This window comes from Apteryx rowi, unplaced genomic scaffold, assembly GCF_003343035.1.
Source record: "Apteryx rowi isolate R43461 unplaced genomic scaffold, aptRow1 scaffold_153, whole genome shotgun sequence".
NCBI classification, from domain to species: Eukaryota; Metazoa; Chordata; class Aves; order Apterygiformes; family Apterygidae; genus Apteryx; species Apteryx rowi.
This window is the reverse complement of record NW_020447786.1, coordinates 1,614,831-1,628,573: the sequence shown is the minus strand read 5'-3', so window position 1 is coordinate 1,628,573 and position 13,743 is coordinate 1,614,831. Positions and strand designations below refer to the sequence as shown.

The 13,743-nt window shown below is 39.4% G+C and overlaps 1 protein-coding gene across 1 annotated transcript in view; it reads right to left on the bottom strand.

Annotated features, from left to right (window-relative positions):
• ZNF521 (zinc finger protein 521) overlaps positions 1–13,743 on the bottom strand; it is a 233,355-nt gene that overhangs the window by 23,703 nt on the left and 195,909 nt on the right. The window contains exons 6-7 of the mRNA XM_026059180.1: positions 7,430–7,561; positions 4,621–4,736 (exon numbers count right to left, since the gene is read on the bottom strand). Coding sequence (XP_025914965.1) covers positions 4,621–4,736; positions 7,430–7,561 — 248 coding nt within the window. The remainder of the gene's footprint in view (positions 1–4,620; positions 4,737–7,429; positions 7,562–13,743) is intronic.

Genomic DNA, 13,743 nt, shown 5'->3' with positions numbered 1-13,743 from the left:
AGGTAACACCCCACAAGAGTGCCTCATCCCTCCCGCCAAACACCAAGACAGGTTGTATTAGCTATGGAAGCAACAGTGGAACTGAAAATAGGGAAGGAATGGATACTTCTTTTCATCAGGGACAAGGGAAGCACAAACATCCAGGAGAACATCTAAGCTTAAGTCTGAAGACTAAAACAAAAACACACAGGCACTGGAAATAGCATGAGAACAAGAAAGGGAAGTTTTAACAGGCACAAACAATTTTATCAAAATTTATTGAAAATTCAACATTAAGTCAAATTAGTGATAGGTTTCTCTGCTTGCTTATTAATTAAAAGCTCAGTATTGTGGATGATGGATGGAGAAGACTATTTCAGTTATATCCACCTTGTACAGAGAGCTGTATGGTAATGCTCCGAATGCTGGACTTAGATTTTCAACTGTGGGAGACAAATAGGCAGCCTATTAAGTATGCCTATCTTGCAGATTTCTTATCTGATGCCTAGATTGGGTATTTTTATAATTTTAAAGTTTGTTAGAAGCTTATTTCTTAAAAGTCCTTATTATATTAAGCATGTGAGTCTTATTAAAAGAGTTCAGTTTTAAATGAATAAACGTTTTTAGGGACATATTTTTCAACTCTGTTTCAGAAGTGTAAAATATCACATAGGCTTTGGATCACTGTAGAACATTTAAGTATGCGAGCTCACAACCCAAAACACCCTCAAAAATAACTGTTACAGAAGGTTTCCATTTGCTTCCTTTCTAAGGAGGCAGAAAAAATTTAAAGTAAAAAATTTAAAGCTGGCTAAATTACTATGGAACACAAAGCCATTTAAAGGAAGTGGCAGAGCTGGGAGGAGCAAGGGCTACAGAGATGATTAAAATTAAGGTTTGAGTGTCTTCTCCAAGAGCTGCAAAAGTTTTATCAATTAGATTTGCAATCAGAGAGAGACTGGAGTGGTAGATCAGACAGTGGTCTGGAGTGGACTGGCGTGGCAGCTCAGGACATCAGGGTTCCAGTATCATACTGGCCACCAACCTGCCATATGTGCTTGCCTAAGTTACTACACCATTCTCCACCTTGTTTTTCTTGCTATCCTTTGCTAACTTGGGTGTAAACTCTTTGGAACAGACAGTGCCTCTTGATCTGCTGTTTTTCTTCACATTTCCTTGTATAATATGGCATCAACCTCAAACGGTCTAAGCATTAGGATAATACATTCAATTATTTAATATCTTTCTTTTAAAACCTCTCATTTAAAAGAGTTTGCGCAGAGCTTTAGAAGGTGCTAAAACAACCAGCAAATTCATGTAAAATTTCATTATTTCAGAGCAAGGACTGAATAATGCACTTCAGGTTCAATTTTCAAGGCTAGTGATTTATTCTCTATTCTCACCAGAACTTGGTGCTAAGGAGACAGTGTCTTGAGTTCTTAAAAGGGGTCTGGAGTGAAGTCATGGAAAACTCTAGAGAGAGTCCTAGTTGTTTTTTCGTGAGAACATTGGTAAATGAGGGGATAGCAACTTCCCCAAGGTAAGATGAATGCAATATGTGGGGAATCTTACGTTCTTCCCAGGATCACAGTCAGAAAATGCAAAGCAAAGAATCGTACTGGGCCAAACACCAAGTTAAACATCGTTATAATGCATTTATTTTCTGTATCCATGAATTCATTTCCTTTAATTATCTGCCGTACTATATGCATGGATAGGGCTTCTATGCTATTCTGTTCTGTTCTGCTCTATCCTGTTCATGTTCTTACTCTGCCCTACAGCCTGAGTATCGTCCGTGGCTTCTAATCTGATATGACTAGCATCTCTTGTGCATGGGAGATGCACTTTAGATGCATGTTTAAATTAAAAGCAAGGAATCATTCCTGATAGAGGGAATAAATACACTGTTACACTGCAAGCCCCAACACAAACTGTGATAATGTGCAAGGACAGAGAAACGTAACCAGCAGGCTGGTTGCCAAAGTTTCCACTGCTTCAACTGTTAGCCTTAGTTAGTTAGTTAGTTAGCCTTAACAAAGTGATACCTCCTAGAATAGGTTTTAAATGAGAGCAGGCTCAAGATCAGTGTTTTTTCAGCAAAAGCAGACTCCAAAGTCAGTGTTCTGCTGCCCTTTCACCAGCCTGGGTAGATGACTGGAGGTAAGAGCAGAAAGCCAGTGAAGCCAGTGAATGCAAATGGCATGATGGAACTGCATTTTTTTTAAACATGATGCATTCTCAACTGGGGTGGGGCTACAAAAGTTAATTAAAATAATAAACATAATGAATTAAGTGAATAAGAAAATGAACACCTCTTCTTTTTTGCCAGTGTAGATAAGCCAGAGAGAGGCTGTCTCTAAGGGTATGGAGATGTGGTCTATTAAGAGTCTTCTGCAGCACAGAGCAACCAACACACTGATTGTCACCTAGCCAATGTAGAGCATAATTTGTCTCTCTGTAGGGACATCCTTTTGTGCCCTTCACCAGGCACCTTCGTTGTGTTGAAGTTTTAATGAACTAGGCTTAGATGGAGACAGCAAAATCTTGCTCTCAGTCTTGGGCAGGAATGAATTTTGAGTGGAAAAACATATGATTTTATCATAATAATAACTGAAAGGCAGCTGTTTGGGACTCCATGTATTTTGAAATGAGAGCACATTTTAGAGGAGACAGATATCTTACACTCTGACCACACATACCACAACTGTATGTGGACCTCTGTATATTTTCTATCATCTTCAACATATAACTACTTGTTCTGCTTTTTTTAAAACCTAATCTAGATTCCGCTGTTAAAACTCATTTCTATACTCTTGTTTCTGTTTCTCTTCTTTCACAGTTTTCTTTTGCCTACCTCCATCTTCTCTCCTCCTGAGGCTTTTTCCTTTTGTTCTATCTTCCCTAACAATCTCTCCTTCCTCTTTCCAGGCACTGCTGATCTCTCCATCTCTCCCTACTTCTGCATCCTGATTAATCAGAGATGAACATCAGAATTTGTGAAAATTTGTTACACAAAATTATTTTTCCTGGAAAAAAAATGCAATTTTACCTTATTGGAAACACTTTGCTACAACAACAACAACTATTTTAACTGAAAAAAGTAAAGAAAATGGTTCCATAAAAAGCATGCTATGGAAGAAATAAATACAACAAAATTAGTTTCTGACCTCTCCTCATTCCTCCCAGTTTCTCCTTTATTTCTCCCACCAGTCCAATAACTATCTACACAACCCAGTCCATTTCCTGACTTCAAAACTCTTCCTGTCCATCACTATGTATGACTGTTTCTTTCCCTCAACCTTAAAGTCCTCTTTTCCTTGTCCTCCTTTTCCACTTTGGGTCAGAGCTTGCATGTGATATCTGATATGGACAGTAAATGAAACAGGCTTGGATCTGTTAAAAATAGCAGAGAGATACAGTTCAGACACCTTGGAGTATCACAGGTATAGTCCTCCAGATGACCTAGAGGTCCACCTAGACAGAGGGCAAGGAAGGCTATCATGAAGGCTTTATTTCTTATTGTTTTCTTGCAGGAAGAGATTGTCAGGAAAGAGAAAATTAAAGTGCAGTACATATGGATATCAATCTCTCACACAATGAATTGATGCATGGTGCATCCAGCTGTAGCCCAAAACAAAATCAATTTCGGACACTCAGCCAAAATCCTTAAAGATGGGGGCCYATTCTGTAAGAACTGTGCTGAAAACCCTGGAGTTCTGAAAAATACTCTTCATTCCAAATAAAAATCACAAATCGGATGGGGGGAAAAGCATTACTGTACAAATATTTTCCCTTGTTCTATCCCTATAGATCATCTGTTAGCAAACAGAGACCTGGAAAATTTGGAGTCAAATATTTCTTCTGATTTCCTCTGTCAACCCATTGCAATATTTAAATACAAACTAAAAAAATTTAGAAACAATTCTTCTGCTGTCTCGAAATATAGCTCCATTTCAGGAATATACACCATCACTTCTCATTGCAACACAAGCAGTGCAGAAAGTTAACATACAACAAATAATTCCTCCACCCAAACTTGTTTTCAGATATTGTTCAACATTTATTTCCTGCACTGTGTCCTTTTGTTTCTCAGTGATGAACAGTAACATTACAAATCCAACGGAGAACACAGAAGAAGACAGTATACCATTCATATGGCCCTATTTTTTCTTCCAAGTTGGTATTTATGGAAAATGGATTTGGCCATCAGGTAAACCAAGATACATTCTGTCTTTTTTTCCCCCCATCTTACACTGATATGTCAATGCTTAGTTTCTGACATTCAGAGACAGAAGAATGAACTATTTCCCATTTCACTCCTGGGTAAATGTTTTTTGGATCTCAAACAGAAAAGTAAGACATACCCATTTCTCTCTCCTCAAGAATATATTCAGTTACACCAACCTACTAAGCAAGAACCCAAAAATGACTCCCAAAATTCAGGTCTGTACTGGGTGATTTTCTGCCAACAGCTTTTTGAAGTGTCATGGATTGAATTACCAGCAATTTCTCTTGTCCTTCTCCCATCCCTATTATGATCAGAGTAGAGCAAGCATCAGAGTAGATCACGGCAAGCAAAGCTTTGAACTCAGCTATCAAATACATAATGCTATTATATCCCCCATGTAACAAATGTGGTACCTGCAGTTCTGTTTGGAAGAAGAACTTCTGTGGACACTGTGTGCAGTCATAGATCTTGTCCTCTTGTCCATGGGCTGAGAAAATATGCTGCTGTAACTTGTTTGCTTGGACAAACACTGAAATATTAGATAAACAATGAGCTTTTCATTATTTCATATTACAAGTGAAGAGTTTTTTTATAAACAATTTCCCATTAATACTCAGCAATTCCAAGAGGTAAAATTAAGCTGGCACACTGATTTCACATTACACTGTTGCTATAATGGGTACCAACCAGCGCTATTTAACTACAAAGTGGGATCCTTTTTCATTTTAAATGAATTGAAATAGATGTCTGGTTTAAAAAAAAACAAACAAAAAAGAAACAAAAGGAGACCTAACAGAACAACCAATGAAGTTTAAATTTAAAGATTTAAAAATGCCATTTTCTCTTCAAAATTATTTCCTTATGCTTACTGCACTTTGATGGAACACACACAAAACTTATTTCCTAGCAACCAACAGGTTTGAAAAACATAGATGCCAAAGCCCTGTTTACTCTCTTTGCCTAAAGTTAAAGCTAACAAACAGCTCTGTATTTAAATGTGTTAATGCTAAAAATTTTATCCCACAGCTACACTGGGGCAATGTCTATAAATGTGAAACAGAACTGCAGGTAAATTCTCTTTGGATACTTTAAGATCAACTCTGCCTACACACTGAATGCAAGGGTTTCAATAATATAAACATGTTCAATTTTAATGACTACAAAACAAGGCCCTAAGACTGTGTAACAGTTTACCTTGGAGACATACTATTAATAATTAAATTGTATATGCCAGAGGCAGTGTTTGGGTTGGCAGCACTGACTTCTGATGGATGCCTGGTGCACTGTGACCTAAAAAAGTTTGCATCTACAATATTAATCTGTATAGGCAGGGAAAGGATTTATTAAAGATGCTGGCATTTGACTTTGACTCCACTCCTAATCATTAAAATTATTCTAATTGCCAGGCAACAAAAATATCAGAATATTGTTCTTCTGAGTCATACATTTTAATCACATTTCTCATTAGGCTGAAAAAAATCTGCTCAGATTCCATTTTCCATATAAAACTTATATTGGTGATTTTTACTTCTAGTTAATATTCTAGCAAGACACACTAAAATAATTTAATGGCATATTGCTAATAAAACACCATTGTTTATGATTAATGCTCAGTGTCTATTTACCCCATCAGCAAAAAGGAAAAAATGTTTCACACAGATTGGAATCGACTTATCTCCATACTCCTTAACACATTTTACRAGGCTACTGCTTCAAACATTAAAAGATTATTTTTATCAGGGATCTCACTCACATGGAGAATCGTCAGTGGGTACTTTACAGATGCACACGTTTATATTTTGCATTTACAAATGACCCAGACTTGGAACTCTAAGACCCCTGATATTAGACTAAGAGAAAATCCCTTTATAACATATGTGTACATAAAGACAAGAGAAAAAAACAGTAGAATCAGTAATAAAAATAAAAGACAAAGAACTGCCTGAACTGCCTGAACTGAAACTGAACACTGAGGCCTAACAGGCAAACTGTCTACAGCAGTACTATCCAGGCTCAGACATTACTACAAGAAGCTGTGCAGTTAAGATGAACTATGTATTTTTTTAATTTTATAATTCACAGAAGTGTGTGAAACCTGAACACTGAGGTAATAATCATCACCAACCACTGTATCTGAGAGAGAAAAAATTTAATTTTAATATTCTTTTGTAGAGTGCACTTAGGTTTTATTGGGGGGGAGCTGCCAAACAAAGAGGAGTAGAAAGAAAGTATTAAAGGGTCTATTTGCCTATCAATGAAAATCCTTCACTCCCATTAATGGAGAACAGAAACCTTGAATGGCTTCCAGAATTAGCATGCTATTGATGCGAGAATACCCAAAGTGTGTTTTGTCATGTTTGTGATTATCTTTGATTTTGATCTTGTAAAGCAAAATTGTGCATGTAAGCTACATATTAACACTTGTGTTTTAGGTTATCATTTTATGAAACGTTCTATTAAGAAGTCCTTAAAAAAACACACAACAACTCTGTAGGCATCTTTTTAATGTGTTTTCATTTCCAACAACAGCATTCTTCTGTTCCTCATTATGGCCCAAACATTGCAGTGCTTAGCCCTACTGGGTCAAGTTATTTTCTCACTTGGGTTTTACTACTGAATAACACCACTGACTTGGGGAGGATTATTCCACACTTGGACTTGTGTCAGGGGAGAGCACAACTTGACTTGTGGCAAGACAGCATGATTGCTTTCTAAAGCACATTACAAGGGTGTTTCTTCTCACCACAAGCCAACAAACATACACGAGTGGGCTTTCTTAGTCGTTCAGAGGAGAATGTTGCAGCACAGGCTGCATCTAGCAGCCCTTGCCCTTGAGGCCAAGTTCTGTTCTAAGTTATATTGTTTTAGATAAAATATCCATAACTTCAAAGCACAAATTTGTGGGCAGTTTTAACCTTGGCAAGCTTGGAACATGAAGGTGATGAATGTGATACACTGGAAGGTAACAGACTATCGCTTCCACAATTATAAAATACTCAAACTTCCGATAGACGAGCTTGAAAAGCAGTTCTTGCAGATGGATGCCTGACCTTCCAAGAAGATCAGCTTTCCAAGTGATTTCTAATCAATATTACTAATGAGCACAAATCTAATGCTCACTCCTAAAACTGACCAAAAGCCAACACACGACACAATTATAAGTGGGAGCTCTGCACATGCAGAGTAAGGGCATGACTGGGAAATGCAGCGACCACCTCCTACCTGTAAAGCACACTGGACATTTGAAGGTGCCCCCCATGCCTTCAAAGCTGTGCTCTATCAGATGGCACTGAAGTTTGGCAGGAGAGTCGAAAGTCTGATTGCAGAGTTTGCATTCATGGTTCAGTCCTTCATCTGGGGGAGAAAYAAAAAGAAAAGTGAAATTCGCCATGGTTGTTACCAAAGAGCAAGTCCAACATGACCTATGAACTGATCAGATGTTTTGTTTTTCTAGGCTCAGAAAACTGGATATCCCTCAGCATCTATGGCTGCTAAAATGTTCTTTTATCTGTGAGGTTTCAGAACATACAAAGCTTAACTGGGCATTAAAAGCATAGATTTTCTACATACAATTACCACTGAAGAGGAATGCAGAGTATTAGACTTCAGTAGGAAATGATGAGTGGGACGAGGATCATCATCTCTTGGCAGAAACACGCCATCACAAATGAGTACATTTTCAAAGCAGTGCATGAGGAATTTAATGTTGATCACACATCATCCCAATTATCAAAGGTAAAAACTGTGAGCTCACACATTTTTTGCCACTCTAAGTGACGGTGGCATTTCTCATAATCAGCGGGGCAGGCGAGCATATTTTATACCCTCACCTAACTCCCTCGCCCAAGTTTCCCATCTCACAGGTAAGCACAAAACCTTCTGCAAGCCACAGGATTTCCCAACCGCCTTTCTGACAATCCTAGATTTTTCCTTTATTTGCAGTTTTCCTCCTAAGAGCTCAAAACAGGCCCTGCGTATTTCCGGACACAGTGTTCCTGTCAATGTCATGTGCCTTTAAAACCCTTCCCATTCCCTGTTGCCGGCTCCCTGTTTCCTGCCATTGTCCTTGTCGGGCCCCTGCCTCGCACTCGGGGCCCTTCCGGAGGGTGCTGCAGGATTCAGCCACTCCACCATAAGGGCAGTCAACGGCTGTCCTACTTAGAAACAGTTGCTAGGTAAGATGTGGCTTCCAGCCCTGCTGCAGAGGCCTCAATTCCCACAGCACAGCTTAGGAAAGGTCCTTCTGTATGTCACTGGTGTGCTACACAAGTAGCATTGATCTCACAGGTAAATACTGTATTTGATTATTAAAAATCAAACAGGAACAAAATGCTTGGCGGCTGGTACCTCRCTGTAACATTTCTCAGGTGAAAGGGAGTGATTTAGGAGAGCACCCTGCCCACCCGAAATACCTAAATATCAAGCTGTCTACCTTCTGCTTAACAGAGCACTGCCTGCAGTGATTAGTAACCATAATAACTAACGTTCAGAGTTGGCAATTGCTGTAGATCGTGAGAGGAAGCACACACGTAGCAGATACAACATTTTGCGTTCTACACTAAAATTCTCCCAACCAATTTAAAGAAAACATGACAAGATGCTTGTATAACTGAATGGGGTCACATGTCCTCTCAAAACAATCCTTATTAGCTTATCAGAATTGAAAAAATTTTAATGGTAGCCCTGAGCTTTCACTTCTCATTAGTCTGAAAGCTAAATTTAGCCTTCATGTAAGTTACGGCATCTTTAGCAAAGGGTGGGAGTTTGTAGGCTTTTAGAGAGCACAAACTAAGCCACGCAGTGGTGTCCAGTCTGTATGTGGTACTGAAAATTACAGTCATACAGTTTTCTAATAGGTTTAAACATTCTTTATAATGAGAAGATAAGGTGTAGAAGAAAACCAACAAAATCATAAGAATTACACAAGATCAGGGAGGTTTTTCCATGGAATAAACAGGCAGAAGCACACCTGATTGCAAAATTTTATGCCTTGACAATACTCCTTAACTCAGGAGTTCTCTCTCCATTAAACAGCCAGTTCTCATAATGTTCACATACATGGCATTTTCATTTCCTATTACGGTAAAATTGTGTTTTTCTGTTGGCGACTTTGAGAGAAATTTTAGACCCTGTTTTGGCCCTGTAAAAAGGCCGCATGCATGTTTCTCTTACTTTTCTGTCTTCCTGTCAAACCTAATGCAACAGAATGGTGTCATGGGTATAGACAAACCCACAGGAGCTTCGTTTGTGTGTTCGTACAGCAAACTGCAGAATTCCCTTTGTCCTCTACACAATCCTTTATTAAAGCAACGTTCAGTTATCCTGTCTGACTCCACACGCTGAAGAGTGATCACAAGGGTGTGAAATGGCATGTCTGCTTTGGGAGTCAGCTGAGAAAAGGTCAGTGGTCTGGGCGATCCTGTGCCCCACAGACTGTTGCCACTGAGGTGCTGGTTGTTGTTACCAGCAACACACAGAAGAACTTTGCTGCTTTTGACTCCCAGCTCGTGTGACCAGGTACTAATTTATAGCTGGATCCACTGAAGACAACCTTCAGCACAAACTTAGAAAGGGGCTCAGGTCAATCATCTCAGCTGTTTTGCCACCACAACCTCTCTAGAGAGACTAGGAGATGGAGGTGGATGACCACAGCTTGCTGATATATGTTTCACCCAACCAGCCACACCGGGAGCTGAGCATCGTTTGTTAAACTCATTCTGTGCAAAAGACTCCTGGGGCAGATACGTAGGGGGGCGCCTCAGCTAGGTGACACCTTTTGTAACTCTCTAGAGATAAATTAGCAAACATTTACCAAATACTTGCTGCCTATTTCCTTAGCAGGGACAGTTTTAGTGGATTCTCAAGAATTGCTCAGGATTTTGCATTTTCCACCATCACTGACAAACCCTTCCAGTGCGCTCTGCTTGTGCTACTATGGACAGCAGGCAAGCAAGCATGGCTTGCTGCAGCACCGGGAAGGGAAACAAGAGGAAAAAGAATCTGAATGTGACAGTGTGTACATATAAGAGAGATGGTCATATTCTGTAAAGCAGCCTGTACACCATGCTCTCCAAACAAGCAACCTACGTCCATGTGCAAAGCTGAAGAATGGAGTGTACTGCAAACAGAAGAGAGACTCAACAAGCAGTACACAAATGCCTGTTCTTTCCCAAATTTGTAAATCACATATGAGGAATGGCACACCGGATCAGATCATTTCTTCTATATCCAGATCCTTGGCATGGTCATTACAAAGTAGTGCAGAAGAAAGTGCAAATCCCTACAAAGGACAATTACGGACTGGAAAGCCTGTGGGGTGAAGTTTCTTCATCAGACTGTTCATCTGATACACACATTCAAAGCAATTAGGACAAAGGGAGCTCCATCTCAGGATCTTTCAACTGTCAAGGTGACAATAATTGATGCCAAGTCTCAAATCACAGAGTTACCATTGGCAAACTGTAAATGAACCATGCTAATCATTCCAGAGCACGGGGACATTGAAGGGGATTTCTTAAGATATTCGGAAGGAGAAAGGCTTCCTAAAAAGAAATATTTTTATGTGGAGCTAGAGAAGAATTCAAACAGAAAAGGCTTTTTTTTTCCTTTCCATTACCTTAGCTAATGAAGAAAAAGTAGGAAGAAAGGCATGTAATCCTGATGTTGAAGCAAACCTAATTTTAGCTACACAGTATTTGTAGTTGTTCAGGAAGAACTGAACCCCATTAAATGTGACCCTGTTGTGTTTCCAATATCACTCAGATCTGAGGTGATCTCCTGGTCACAAACATCAAAACCACTTTGATTACTGTATGTTGCAAATCCGATTTTCCTAAAGGCTTATAAAGAAGGGTTTGAAAAATCCCCTTACCCACTCGCCTGGGGTAGGTAGGAAACTTCCCCAGGCAAGAGACATCAATTTGTGCAAAATCTAAGCCTTTTCTTAAAAATAAAATGTTCCTAGTCTCCTAGTTCTAAAGACTGCATTTAAAATATGACTACATTTGTATAACCCATAGAAATTTTTTCCCTAAGTTCTGCAGTTCAGGGAGTTATAGCGCCTTCCCCMCCCCCCCCCAAGCACTCGTTTTCACCCTTTTTTGCACATCACCTGCTCTGCGCTACATCCTCAGAACAAAGGGCAAGATTCCAGGCCTTGAATTCAGGAATGTGATACCAGCATAATTTAAGCATAAAGGAGACAGATAAGGTTACAGTACTGGCTCAAGAGCCAGGAATCCTGGGGTTCGTTCCAAACTCCGCCACTGACTGACTGTATCACCTTGGGCATGACAGCATGGCCTCCATTTCTCAGATAACCCATCTCTAAAGTTGAGGTGTTAATTTTTAACTTCTACTTTAATAGGCCGACCTAATTAGTATCCCTTAAGACTTTTAATACAACTGGGACAGAGGTGCTGGAGAAGAGTCCAAGACTAGCTGCTGTCTGCCTTTGAAAGCATGTAAGATACATGTCCAGGTACACAACTGCCTGCTCACTTGGGCCACACAGCACAGCAAAAGGATGAGGGGTACAGCTTTGTCTCGGCCTGTCTCTCTATAGAGAATCTAAAAGCATGGCCAGCGTTTTATCTCCCACTGGCATGAAAGAGCTGGGATGTGGCGCTCTTGCATAGTTGCCAGATGTGGAAAGAGGATGCAAAAGGCTCTGTTTACACACTGGCCCCAGTCTAGCTCTTAAGGTTTAGCAAACAATTTGATAAGGTGCTATGAAAGTGCAAAGTATGATATCATTAATAAATAAAGGACCAGTGAAATGTCACATTTTCAGTTTCCATTTGGGATAAATCTGAAATGGAATGGAGTGTCAGATACTGTCCAGGAGGCTTTTCTTCCCTGCAATAGAGAGCTACTGCTCTTTCTGTTACTCAGAGAAAAAGAAAGAAAAGAAAAAAAAAGTGCTGAACAGCTTTAAAAAATTCAATCAAAATAATCTGCTCTTTGGAAAGGTGGCGGCTGACAGTAATTGGAAAATACTGTCTGACTCATTTATTAAAGTGAGATTCAGAGTCAATTGATTTAATAACCATTAGAATATTCTATTAAGAATATAATAGGTTGGCACAGCCCTATTTTTTATTAAGAGTTATAGGTAAGAAATAAGCAATGCTATGGAATTCTAGACAACTGCTGTATGGATTAGACTAAAAATATGGCTTGCAAAATAGGTATAAAAGCAGCAACTATCAGGAGGAGGAATAGGAAACTGCATTACAGTGCAAATGAGTTAGCTGAATGATGAAAAAGAAATGAACCTTTAATATAAAGCCTGCACTTTTCCAGATCTAACAGAAAACTATGCACTGCATTCCCTTATGTGGTACATTGTAAAACAAGCCAGCACGTCCTTCACATTATGGATCCAACAACTCCATTAGGAGGGCAAGAACAAAGTACCTACTGTACAGCACAGAACTGCTGCTTACTGTTGCCCTTACATGGTTAGGATATGAGTTTGGATGTGGTTAAGACCTAGCGACATGGATGAGGATGGTTTACCCACTGCTGGTAGATAAATTACTTTGATGCAGGCAGAACTTCTGCATAAGTAAATTACTTTCTGTTTGTAATCTTTACTCGGAAGGTAGGGATATGTAAACATGAATCAATTCTAAATAAATGTATGTAATATTCGTATAAATGTTTAATATTTACACACATATTAAATGTTTCAATGGGGGCAGGTAGATTGTAATTGGGGTGCAGCCCCATTACCTCAGCAGCTAACTTGATAACCAGCTATAAAAGCAAACAAAATCAGTCTTCATGCCAAGTACACACTCATATTTGGGGATCCTCTGTCTTAGCACTGACTGTCCAGGTTGTGCTAATGAGATATCGTACAGCAGATGAGACCCCCCCCCCACACACACACTTGAAGTATGGCTTTGGATGTCTGGGCCCAATTTACATTACCAACTCCAATGCAGATTGTTCACTCTACGGAAGACCCTGACATTTCAATATACACTTTAAACAAATGAAACCCTTTAAGCCACCTCTAGACTGTTTGTCCCAAGTTTATGCTTCTTGCTCTTCAATAAAAACAAATCTAGAGCAGCTACAAGCAAATGTTCACTGGCTGACTTACATGCAGCTGTTAAGTCAGTAACCACTGGGGGCCCTCTTATATTGTCTGATCAACACTACAGCCACTACTGAGTACCAATTTGTAACAGTTTATAAGTAACTCTTTCTCTTATTCACCCTCGAGATTGTCCAGAAGGGTCCTTCTGCCTTTTACTCTGAATAAATCTATAGGCAAAGGTCCAAAGATGATGATGTCCTCTTGGTAAATCATCATGAGGCTGGGTCCATGCTTAAAAGCATCTGCTAAGAGTAGAGTAAACTCTGCCCTCCACATATAACACAGGAATCAAATGCCCTGCAGTCCCTGTATTTTTCCAGGTCCAAAGTGTGCACAGCTCCCACATTCCATATGTATATATATATATATATTTATTTACAAGCAAACCATGCCCCTAAACCAATTTCTCCTTCTTCACTTTGCTTCT